Source organism: Asterias rubens, chromosome 7 (assembly GCF_902459465.1).
Source record: "Asterias rubens chromosome 7, eAstRub1.3, whole genome shotgun sequence".
Lineage (NCBI taxonomy): Eukaryota > Metazoa > Echinodermata > Asteroidea > Forcipulatida > Asteriidae > Asterias > Asterias rubens.
In genome coordinates, this window is record NC_047068.1 from 14,945,672 (window position 1) to 14,959,073 (window position 13,402).

Below are 13,402 nucleotides of genomic sequence, written 5' to 3' on the forward strand. Positions count from 1 at the left end.
CCCTGTGCTCATGATAACACAGCCCCTTTAAATTCTGTCTCCTGAAAAGCAGTTTCAACAAATAGGTACATTAGAACCTTGCATTTCCATTATTATCTACATTATTATTCGATATGGCTTTTTATAACACATAAGCGCAAATCTAATACAATTTATACAATTTGTACAACTTTAAATTTGCAAACTATACAAGAAAATTAATCCACTTTTTTAATAGAAACCTCTACTTTTATATTCAAATAATCGCCCTTTTTGATCCAATTCACCTAAAGTCATCAACACAATAATATCTCCTGAAGTTGAGCAGAGTAGGCCTATACTGTTCGAAATGTCGAGACCAAACCGGCTCTTCTCAGAGCCAACACTCCCTCAAAAGAGATTTTACACATGGTTGTACCCGCAAGTCTACTATTCATATTTATATTTATCTTCAATTATGAAGATAATTGCTGATAAAAACCTATATTGTGTTGGATATGGGACGCAGAAGCGCTATATTTTTCCATATTCCACTCGCGCTTGTGTGATACCTTATTTATCTGCAAGCAAACTTGGCGCTGACATAGAACACACAAGACGCAGGTAGTGATATTAGCCGTGCAATATAGGTTTTTATCACCACTCCATTCTGCGAATCTGATTGGAGGATTAGCGCGTACTTGAAGATAATAGTCACTCTCACAATAACATTGGTTGGGCAATTTGGGAACCAGTTTTCCTGTGAAGTACGTGTTTGTTCATGCTTTTGTCTGTGTGGTACTATAGTGTGTAAAGTTCATCACTGTTGTAACAAAGAGACAAGTGGACTGCTTCAGCCAAATTTTATGGAGAGAATTTTTTTTATAATTTTTATATACGGTAGTACTTTTTTTCTTTGAACACGAAACACAGAATTAATCAGGCAGTTTTAAATAAATGTACAAGAATTGTACAATTAATCGAGCAGTTTTAAATAAATGTACAAGAATTGCACAATTAATCGAGCAGTTTTAAATAAATGTACAAGAATTGCACAATTAATCGAGCAGTTTTAAATAAATGTTCAAGAATCGCACAATTAATCAGGCAGTTTTAAATAAATGCCTAATGTATTTATGTAGTTGTACAAGAATCACACAATTAGCCAGGCAGTTTGAAGAAAATGTACAAGAATCGCACATCAGGCAATTTTAAGTAAATGCCTAATGTATGTATGTACAAGTAGTTGTACAAGAATTGCACAATTAGCCAGGCAGTTTGAAGAAAATGTACAAGAATCGCACATCAGGCAATTTGAAGTCAATGCCTAATGTATGTATGTAGTTGTACAAGAATTGCACAATTAAGCAGGCAGTTTGAAGAAAATGTACAAGAATCGCACAATTAATCAGGCAATTTAAAGTTAATGCCTAATGCATGTATGTAGTTGTACCATGGTTGTACAAGAATCGCACAATTAATCGCATTATGAAAAAGATGCACTGTTTGGGGTTAGGGGAAAGGTTAGGGTTGGGGTTAAGGGTTAATATAGGGTTAGGGTCAAGGTTTGTGTTAAAATTAGGGTAAGAGTTAATGTTAGGGTTTAGGTTAGGGTTGCACTCCCTAACTCTTGGAATTATCAGAAAGATTAAGGAATTTCACGTAATTTCATGCTGCTCGTTTTCAGGGGTTCCCTTTTAAAGGTTTCCCACCAAATACCCTGTTCAGCTGAAGATATTGAGCTTATGTCGTGGTATACACCATTTAAGTTAGAACCCAAACCCAGTGAGCAGTAATTAAACCACCAAGCTCCACGGTGGACTTCCGCACAGTTCTTGTCATGGACATTATCGTTGTCCTTATCCCTAGTTGTAAATGGCTGGCCAAAGGGCAGAGAGCCACCAGCAGGACCAGTGACTGTACCGAGATTAAGTTTGTAATTCTCACCGATAATCGAAGCATATTGGTACTTTGCATAAGCTGTTTGACCGTCCCATCCCTCAAGATCTACTCTGAGGTCCCATGACCCTAGAGAGGTCAGGGCCACTAAGATATCATTGCCAAGCCAGTACTCACCAGATGGATCACCAAAGCCAGACTTGTACTCGGCCCAGTTGCGGTCAAAGTCTACACTGCCATCCAGTCGCCTCTGAAATACAGTCCATCCCCCACCATCAGTCTCCATGTCACAGTATACTTGCAGAGCCTGAGTAGTGCTGCCACCTGGGTAGATGGGATACACTTTACTTTGGGTGTTTCCTGTGTTCAAGAGCTGCTTACAAGTTCCAAGTTTAGGCAACGGGCTGATCGAATGAGCAGTTGTGGACTCAGTTGATATGTAGTGAGTTGTGTCCTCATCTTCATCAAAGTAAACACTCCCTTGATCTTCAAGAAAGTCTTGGAGATGCCCAGCTCTTGTTGCATTATTCAGCTCACAGAGTTTCTTACACTCATAGAAGTTGAAAGACTTACAGTCCTCATCCATGCTGCAATCTCGTCCACAGATGACATCATTGGCAACAGTTTTCCATTTCTGTACATAGTTTTTGAGGACCTTGTTTTCTGCACTGTGGTAAAACTGATGTTTTAGCCCACTACACAGACTTCCAAAACTCCTAGCCTGCTTCAACATTAGCAGAGACACCAGTAGACCCACGCAATGAAAATATGTCATCAAACGTACTTCCCCCATTTGGTTTCGATGGTTACAAAGTAAGGAGCAATCTCTCGTAAAGTAGAGAAAAACACACAGTGTAGAGCACAGCGTGAAACTGGAACTCTTTAGTAAGATAATGGTCAACCAATTTGAGTAGTAGAGACACTGTACATCTTCATATGAGAGGAGTCATCAAAAATTCAGTGAATAAAAACCACGACAACAATTTGCACTTTTTATCTTGTAGAGACCAAACAGTGACCCCACAACAAATACCCAAATCAAATCAAATCTGCAGCTTACTGATTGGTTGATGAACTGGAGAGCAGTTGGTGGCACTTGTCCAAAAAGAACCACATTCCTCAACACAACTTGTACATTTTCTTAGGTGTAATTTTAATATGTTTTGCCTTAAACCCGTGAAGATACCAGTGCAATAAGCACAGTATATCGCCAGTACTGTTCCGAAGGTGTTTGTGACTAGCTAAACCTTAAAGAGTAGGTGACTGAAATAATCCATAATATTTAATTGGATACAATCGATTGACCATGAAGCTCTATTGGCTGTTGTTTCGTGTAAAACTTCCAGTGTTGGTTTGTGATTGAACAGCACCAGTCGTTATGTAACTATGAACCCAAATATAGGTTACCAGCGCCTGCTACCAGGGTGTGTGATTAAATTACGATTTTAGTTTTAATCTGACCTTGGGCAGATTTCACAAAGAGAGCTTGACCTTAACAGCGAGTCGATCTTAATTTCTATTAGCAAAGTGTGATGTCACAATTACACATCACTATACATTGACAACTCATCTTTAGATCAATCTTAGTGCACCTGATACTTCACGGAGGCAACGAAGGCGATTGCCTCCATGTCCCCTGGTCATTGCCTTAGTGCCCTTGAAATACTCCAGTAGTAATTTGAAATTTCCTTATCGGGTGCCCTTTACCAAGGAGAAAATACCTTGGTGCACTTGCCCTTTCAAAAATGAAGCATACAGGCCTGACCCCTGTTTCAAATAGGGAAGCTTCTATCAAAGATTTTAACAAAAATGACCTCCCAATCTTGCCGATCAATATCGGAGTGTTTTTTTTGTTCATTCTTCGCTTACCATGAAACCTTTGTGGCAAGCAACTGGGATGAACCTTCATCGGAAACTAAAGTGTACTTGATGAAAAGTAGTTATTGGATTTCGGTTGACAATTACTGAATGCAGTAATGAAAATTTTCGACGAGATCAGCTGAGTGGAATGGACCATCTTTCAAAGAATTACATGGTCCTATATAGTTCCCATACAAATAAGTTCTTACACTTTAAATAATTTACAGAATGATTGATGAGGCTAGTTTTGTCAGAGCTTGTCAAAACTATACATCAGCAGGTTTTATTTTAATAAAAGAATAGCAAGTAGAATTACCCTGGATGAAATAAAGGATTTAAGTATAAATATAGTGATCATCACAATGAACTCCATCAGTATCACAAAATATCGCAGTGAAAGTCACATTAGATGCTTTTCATAATATGCAGGAAATTAGAGTTCTTAAAGGGAAGGTACACGTTTGGTAATTACTCAAAAACAAATATTCACTTAAAAACTGACTTGGCGAGTATTGGGGAGCTGTTGATAGTATAAAACATTTTGAGAATTGGCTCCCTCTGAAGTAGCATAGATTTTGAGAAAGAGGTAATTTCTCACTAAAATAATAAAAGACTTCGTCTAGCCAGAAATCTTTTATTCCTATCTGAAAGCACATAAATTCGTCCAACAAAGGTGTTTTTTCTCTCATCATTTCCTCTCAACTTCGATGACCAATTTAGCTCAAATTTTCACAGGCTTGTTATTCTATGCTTATGTTGAGATACACCAAATGAGAAGGCTGGTCTTTGACAATTACCAAACATGTACCTTCCCTTTAAGCCACTTGGCCATGACACCCTACAGTAATGGGAGCATTAGTGGTTGCTCTATGCATCCACGGTTTATAAGTGACCACAAAAGGTAAACTTTTAGTCGATAAGATATGAGGGAAACATTGTCCTGGGTGTACACTAGTGCCCAAATAACGCCTGGTATTAATTTAGTTAATGTACACAATGCCATTTTGTTAAAATTGACAGCAGCAAGAGGGCGCTATGTAGGTGGCTCTAATATATACAGACCAGTCAGGTTAAATTTCCTGTGACCGGATGCACAATACAGCATTTCCAGGCACTTAACGCATGACTAGATCACCGCTCTTGCATTAGTGTTCACCACAGGTAGCTTTTTGGGGGGGGACCTTGAACAGTAATCGGTTGCTGCTTGATTTTTTTGAAAAGTTGTTTAGTGCTATTTTAGTGGTTCTAAGTTTCGATCGATGAACATTTTCCTTGCGCAGATTGTTAAAGTAAAACAACCAATCAGTGATCCGTCTTCATTTTTTTCCCCCGTTATTTACATTTCTGATAATAATCTCTCAGAAAGAGCATCTGTGAAAAGTTTCAGATTGGATTGATGACCATTTCCTCAGTACAGAATGTTAAAGTAAACCAACCAATCAGTGATCCATCTACATTATTTTTACTGATATTTACGTTTTTCATAATCTTTCAGAAAGAGCATCTGTTGAAATGACAGCTAGATTAGTTACTCAGACTCTTCGGTACTGTAGATCCATATATCATTCATATACTGAGTAGCATGCAATTCTTGTCACGTACTAATCGGTGTATCGGTAAAAGCAAATGTCTTCATTCCGTTGCAATTGTTACATCAATTAAATATATCATTCATCAAAGTTTAATGCTGTATGGTATATTTTCAAATGGATAATAATTGAGTTTTTTTTAATAAAGGAACGAGTTGGTCGCTATAAAGCGTTTGAAACCGTTTTTTTATGAAATGCATATGGTTAGATAGATAATTAATTTAAAAGTAGAATATGATGAGCCACACAAACATGCCTCGAAATCGCAAGGTTTTCCTTTAAATATCGCGAACAAACACGGTCGGCCATCTTGTGGAGTAAAAATGTATTGCACAAGGACAGCATTGGTAAAAGAACAGTATCAACGCTTGATGTGACCCAACAAAGACATTAAATGAAAAATAGCAAAAGTTTAAGCTCAACCATTCGTTGGAGTCACAAGCAAACTGTGAAAATCCCAATTACATGTTTTCAAACATCTGGTTTTGAACTCTCTAGATCAAAACTAATCGTTTTACTAAATTCTCTCAATCCGGGACCTATAACAAAAGAGGACAATAGACCGATTGCGCTACCAACGTTTACATGTGATCACGTGACCTATAGTGGGTATAGAAAAACACAGCTACACAGTAAAGACATGGGAAAACTCGATTTACCATAAATGGCTGCATTTTCATTAAATAACACTTTTAACTAAAAACATAGCCCTTTTTATAAAGTTGATTATTGTGACATTGATTTAAATCACTTTTGCTGTTTGATGTTCCCAGTATTCTACTACAAAAGAGGTTTCCTTTGAGAGTATGGTTAGACTACGTAAATTACTGAGGTTTGAGCGAGCTCCAGGCCGTGGATTTTGTGTTGTGCATGGCGTGAAGTTGGGCTGTGATAAGGGAGATCGCAAATATTTTGAGGATGAATATAAAGGGATTTGCAGCTTCATAATGAGATTTTTATTGAAAATATTGGCAGGAAAATCATTAAAATGAGGGCAGTGTAAAACCACACTTTCCTTGTGATGATTTGGAATTATCTATTTGGTGGAACTGTGTTTACCCATTACTGGCATTGTTCAGCCACCGATAAGGTCTCATGTGACAAACTCCTGAGTATTCTTCAGTGATTTCGAGAATTAAGTATTTTTTTTGAGCCAAAAAATTGCAACAGTAATCATGTCTTTTTAATGCACATTTATATGCAATGCGCCGTGTTTTTTTTTACATCCAATACCCACTATAAGTCAACTGACGCACGGAGCGCAATCGGTCTATAGGGTCCACAGTTCGGGAAAGGTCCATAGTTGGAACGTGTACAAAACCATTGGGGCCTGGTGCGACTTTACAAAACCAATGGGACCTAGTGCAAAAAAGTTAAAGTATAAACAAAAGAGGGACAATAGGGGTCCACAGTATGCGTATGCACACTTGGTACACTCTGATCATTCAGTTGATCTGGCATTATATAACCCCCCCCCCCCCACCCACCGCCACCCACTCCATGCAACCAACCTATGAATCTATGAATAACTCATCAATTTGTATACTCTCATGCTTTCAATGATGCACCAATTAATGGTTTCTGTTTCCCCAAGGTATTTGTGCATGATCTAGGTATGCCCATGAAGGCTTTCTGTTTTAACCTGACCCAATTTCAGAATACCCAATCTCATGGCCTTGCTTACCATAAAGAATATTAGCGCTTACAGAATATTAGCAGGGTCGCTTGTATGCAGGCGTTCTCCACGCTGCTACGTACTACACTTACACAGCAAGCGCACAAAGAGGGCGTTGGAATTGGGTTCTGAACATCAGCCCTGCTGGTAAACCTCAATCAATTTCTTTTCTTATTAATTTCAAGGGTTAAATTTTCAATATCAAGGGCTATATTGATCTGTAAAATTCCGAACAAAAAATGAGTGCTTAATAACAAAATGTAAGGAGACTTTTGAATACGTTCAAGCTGGTGCAATTGGCAGAAGTTACCTCAAAGGTTGCTCAAATGAGATTGACCCGCTAACCAACACTTGAATCACTGGCCTTGAGCCTGCGGTCCAGTGATAATTTTGAGCCTGACTGGGCCAGTCGGGCAAAATTTTCATTTTGCTACATAACTGGAAATTTCTGCTAAGCAAAAAAAATAAACAGAAAACCAGTCACAAAAGGTACACATGAACATGGCAGTTTGGCCGGTTAACTTTTTCTGGTAAACGCAACTGTTTTGTGCTTTGCTTAGTTTTGTGCTTAAGGCATCTATTCAACTAGGCCAAGGTTGTTTTCGCTTTGGACTCCCAACAAATACTATTGCTGAAGTTTCAAGCCGAGTCAATATCTTAATTCATAGAAATAGGTCACAAAGGGATATTTATTTATTTGAAACTTTCTCCAACTAGCTAATTAAGGTAGGGAAATTGTCCACCATTATGAGTTCAGTTTCAATAAAAATAAACAACCTGTTACACGGAGAAGTAGTTATTACATGTGCTTTTTTTCAAGACCTAATTTTGAATAAAAGCCTTTCTTAGAGAATAGAGAATTGTTACTGTTTCCAGTACTGGATGTTTACAATAAACACAAAATCTTGAATGGAATTGCCGGCTTCTATTAACGTAACACTATCCGAAAATGTCAACGGATTGTACCTCGCAACAGCCAATTTAAGGGCATTGTTGAATTTATTGATTACATTTGAAAATAGGAGTTCTAAATTACTGCATTTGTCCCTGCCACTTATTAAATGTTGTCTTTGGCAACATAGACTGTGTCTTTATTTCATTACGACTAAGGCCTCACTAATTGCTTTATAGTGTAATGTAATTTGAAATGTCAAGATCGAAAAAGAGGAAATGAGTATTCAACGATCCTCCCTAAAATTAAGAATTTCCCTGTATTTATTTTATTTGAGGGTTGAACAAAGAAAAATTGACTGGAGCTAGATTTGAACAAGCCACCTGGAAAAAATAAAAACGAGTGCTTGTAGTACGATCTTTGGAGATTTTGCTTTCAAACACAGCATCCCTGTTTGCATCCCTGTGGAGACTTTTGTTTTCTTTCCTATGTCCCTGTAATTAAGAACCTCCCATGGACTCTGTTCACTAATTTCCTTGTTGAGCGACCCAGTCTTTAAAATTTCCCTACAGAGCCTGTTTGTTTACCCTTTTCTATTTTGTTCTAGGTCTACATAAGCTAGTGAATACAAAATCACCAACTCCCTTAAAAGCCATAAGAACAATTAGCTACAGCAGAAAACTGAAGCCAAATCAAACGATATTGTCTCTAATAGAGTTCTGATGAAGGAGGAGGGGGGGGGAATGGTGTTGATTGCCTTATGTTTGATCTTTCAACATGAAATTTGAAATAAGGCTTCACTGGATATAATCTATCAACAACAATTGAAACTTTGCATGCCAAAGGGGAAATTTTGGTAGAAATGCTTAATTCAAAATGCCAAATTCAATGCTGTTTCGATTGAATATCATTAAAATTCCTGAAGAAACTAAAAACGTTCTGTTAAAAAATGTAAAGACCAAAATATTTGAAATGTAACTTTACTGGACAGGTTTCTAACATTTTAACGCTAGGTTAGAGACTTGCACAGTTTTTCCTACTTTCGTTAGAACTCTATCTGTTTGAAAATGACTGCCTCAGCCCACATAACTTAATTTGAGCCCCTATTTTTAATCTTTAATTTAATTTTAATTGTATTTAATAATGGGTTCTTTAAAGTGCTTATTCACACCCTTAAGGGTGGTGTATCAAAGCGCTCATTGTAAATAAAGCTATTAATTATGAGACCCATTTATGTGGCACCTTACAATGGTTTATAAGGTGCGAAGACGCATTAAGCAGCCACTGCCAGACGAATCGGGGCAAACCCCCATTCTGTGCACAATAAGTGCACTTGGTTCTTTTACGTGCATTACACAACACACAGGACCAAGCCCTTTATGTCTACTCTGGAGGTTGAATCAATAATGTCTTGCTAATGGACACACACTCTGCTGATCAGATATGCAGAGCTTGAGTCCAGTGTGCTTGACCGCTTGGCCATGATACAAGACAAACGCGAACAAAAAAAAACCACAAGTTTTCAATTCTTCATGATCTTGTTCAAGATAGAAGATGGCTTTTTAGAATTTTGGTGAAGGATAACCAATTTTTTTATGGACAAACTGACTTCACTATCGAAATCCTGCACTTCAAGCATTTAACTATTTCAGTGCCAAGGATGACATGTACGATCTATTTTAAGTATTCTGAAAGGGCCATTATCAAACAATCTATTCCATATACTAAAAAAGTGTCATCAATAATTCATGTAAATCCACAATCGACATGTTATCACAAGAAGGTATGATCACTCAAAAAATACTATTGACTTTGGGATGTAAAAAGTCAAACAAATCAACAAGATACATTTTGTTTTGTGAAAAACATTCAAAGAAATATTGTTATGCACAGTTTCAAAAAAACTTTAAAAGCTGAGCATTAAACAAGGGAATCAATGTGTGGTGAAGAGGTTTTCAACTAGTGGTTTAATCCCAACGAGGCCTGGTTCTCCTTATAAGGGAATGCTGTGCGCGTATCGCGTGATGTGGCACAACTGTTTCAGCCGTTGCTCTCGACCAATAGGAATGAAGAAACTGTCTTAAGCACAGGTGGTGCAAGCTCGCGTGTCACGCCCATGTTCCAACACTTTTTACTGGTTATAAACAAAGGTTTATACACACCCACGTGACGCGCTCTCCACCAATAGGAATAGCGAAACTGTCTGAGGTATTTATGAACTAAGGTTCAAAACGCAACAAAAAGGGTCACTGAATCTTTCTTTTTAGGAAAGATACACTGTTGAATCTGAAAAAGGTTTTGATTGATTGTTTAACCTATCAGTATCACATTTAGGACCTATAGCAAAAAGGGAATTGCAGTTTGATTGACAATTTAAACAATTCCTAAAATGATTAATTGTTTATTAATGTCACAGCTGTGGTTTCTGAAACAACAGTGAACTATACCACAACAATAGTTCCCATTTTTACTTAGATTTCCTACTTAACGAGAAGTGGGAAATGAAAAACAAAACTTTCTGAAAATGTTTATTTCTTTTTAAAGAATGTAGAGAAGTTATGCAGCTATTACTCACTGGCATGTTTATCTTAACTTCATACTGCATGACTTGATTGGTTTATCCTTTATCCATTCATTCCACCGGATGCCTCGTCTGGTAGGGTAGCTCTGCCCATATTCACCATTTAAGTGAGACTTCACTGTGCAGTCTCCGAACCACCAGGCTCCATTAGCTGTGTCTGCACAATTCCCACTGTCATAGTCATCATTGTCTCTACCCTTTGTTGTGAAATCTTTCTTATTGCTATCACCCATGGAGTCTGCTTGGCCACCGTCATAATTATCGTAACTGAATTGGTAATTACTACCAGAAATGCTTACTCCACTATACTTTGCATATCCATTAGAACCTGCCCATGATTCAGCATCTACCCGTAGATTTGTATAACCTGCTGAAGTCAGTGTGACTAAGTTATCATTGCCAAGCCAGAACTCTCTTGATGGGTCACCGAAGCCAGTCTGGTATTCAGTCCAGCTTTTATAAAAGTCTAGAGTGCCATCAATTCTCTTCTGAAATACAATCCATCCTCCACCATCAGTCTTCATGTCACAGTACACCTTCATACCAGGTGCACTGGTACCCTTTGGGTAGATTGTGTATACACCACTCTCAGTGTAACCACCAGATTGAAATGCCTTACAGTCTTTGAGTTTCGGCAGGGGGCTTGGAGTTGAAACGAAGGGGGTTGTTGTCTCAGTGGTTGAGGGTCGAGTTGTGGTCTCAGTTGATGGGGGTCGAGTTGTTGGCTCAGTGGATGTGGGTCGAGTTGTTGTCTCAGTGGTTTTGGGTTGATTTGTTGTCTTAGTGGTTGAAGGTTGAGTGGTTTGGTCAGATGTGGACTTCACAGAGGATGTTTCCATTTCACAGTAAATCTGCTGACAGTTCACCAACCCATCAGGGCAGATGGTGTAATATCCACTTTTCTCAATCCCTCCCTGACAACTTTTGAAGCATTCAAATGTTTTATCAACGATGGAACGAATAGGTGTGCCCTCATCCATGTCAAAGTACATATATTCTTGATCTTCAACAAAGTCTTCAGTGTGCTCCTTCCTTGTAGAATTGTTCAACTCACAAAACCCTCTACATTTGTAGAAGTTGAAAGACTTACAGTCTTTCTCCAGACTGCAATCTCGTCCACAGATGACATGATTGGCCACAGTTTTGTTCTTGTACACAAAGTTCTTGAGGACCATGTTTTCAGCACTGAAGAACTGGTGTTCCAACTGACCACACTGACTGCCAAACCTTTCCGCCACCATCGATGGAGAAAACCCCCAAACTGTCATGAAATAGAGGACAGAGAGAATTCGCAGAGCCATATTGAATCAGAGTTGACAACATTCACTTTTCAAAATAAAGGAAAAAGTAAAACTGTGTATCAGCAATCTGTTCTCAGTAGCTAGATAATTGAAGTACAGTTTATGCTAATGCACACCAGCATGTGGAATTAACATCTGGCTGTAATTGACGTGGACCTTGGTTTTATTACCAAGAGTAACACTCCAAATGCACTAATTGGTCAAACCTGGAAGTTAATACGTCTTGTCCCACTGATCATCTGATTGGCTAATGGCTTGTGTTTTTTTACCTCACCATTTCTGTTCATTTCCCTGTGATTGGCTAACCGGTATATGTCAATACAGCAATGCTCCCAGCTGGTTGACTCCTACATCATGAAGTGACACAAGACCTTTTTAGCATCACTACTATGACATCAACCATGGATCAGGTTCACGTGTTTAATTAAACAACTCGAAAAAAGCTTCATATGTGCTTTCAGTCACCGAAACGCCCCCTGGAAAATCACTGGTTGAAAACACCTGGCAAGCACGTCTCTTAGCTGTTTACGCTCCAACTGAAGCTTGTAATGTTTGACCACATAGCCCATTCTCCCTCATTGATCTTAAGAATGGACGATCAATCAATATTCCATCAACAGACCCTCAGTTTAATGACAGCATTTTCGGTTTTCTCAACCTAGATATGCTGCTAAATTTATTTTAAGGCGGACTAAATATTGATTGATGATGAGCAGGGGCTGGTGGTGGAAGTTCACCCAATATGAATCAGTGGATTTAATCTCTGAGCCTTGCTCTTCTTCAAAAGACAGTAAAAACAAACACCTTGTTCTCTAGTTAATACTTAACCACAACTTCTTGATTTGTGCAATTCATAATCACACTGTGTTAAACCAGTGTTTCACACAACTGGTTATTGGCATAATGAGGCAAAACATGATTGAGAGATTGACTGTTGCCAGCTTGGTGTTTATTTCCCCCTTGTGGGAGTTTACCGAGTGGGAGTTTACCGAGTACCGAGTTCTTGTTTGGAGATCGTCTAAAACAAGCATCAAATCCTCCCCCAACTCCATTTTCTTTGTTTTAAGTTACAGGAACTCACATGACTTTTAAGAGCACAATTTTCAGGCCCTTGTAGGCATAATTACATGACCGTCCAATTTTTCACAGATTTGTTATTTTATGCATATGGTTGGGATACACCAAGTGAGGACATTGCATAAGCTCAGCAACCATGTAGCATGTCGCTGTAAACAAGACTATATATGGACAAATTAGTTTATAAGCTATACCTGTTAAATCAAGACTGATATATTTTCAGCACTACGTGCATGTGTGCGAAGTTGCAATGAAACTAAGATGAATATAAGCATGCGATTAAAGTGCAAAGCGCAAACTACTTATACACAATGTATGCTGGTTTAGGGGCCACTTATTCGCTATTTTCCCAAATCGGTCCTAAATCATCCGTGAATACATACCCACGTGATCGGGTTTTAACCAATCAGAGTCTGGAAACTGTCTAGTGTCTAAGATATTTATTAATAAGGGAATCAATGTGTGGTGAATAGGTTTTCAACTAGTGGTTTAAGCCAAACGAGGCCTGGTTCTTGATAATTTTTACAGAGACGAAGTCGAGGTAAATTATCAAGAGCCAGGCCATGGCGG

The 13,402-nt window shown here is 38.3% G+C and overlaps 2 protein-coding genes across 2 annotated transcripts; both read right to left on the reverse strand.

The window, feature by feature from the left end:
* Window positions 1-610: 610 nt before the first annotated feature.
* On the reverse strand, window positions 611-2,918 carry LOC117292813 (ficolin-3-like). The gene has a single exon (XM_033774974.1). It carries the CDS (start codon window positions 2,648-2,650, stop codon window positions 1,607-1,609), a length of 1,044 nt encoding a protein of 347 aa, XP_033630865.1. The 5' UTR covers window positions 2,651-2,918; the 3' UTR covers window positions 611-1,606.
* Window positions 2,919-10,456: 7,538 nt separating this feature from the next.
* On the reverse strand, window positions 10,457-11,755 carry LOC117292443 (tenascin-R-like). Its single transcript, XM_033774478.1, has one exon. The coding sequence runs from the start codon at window positions 11,753-11,755 to the stop codon at window positions 10,457-10,459; it is 1,299 nt and encodes a 432-aa protein (XP_033630369.1).
* Window positions 11,756-13,402: the final 1,647 nt, after the last annotated feature.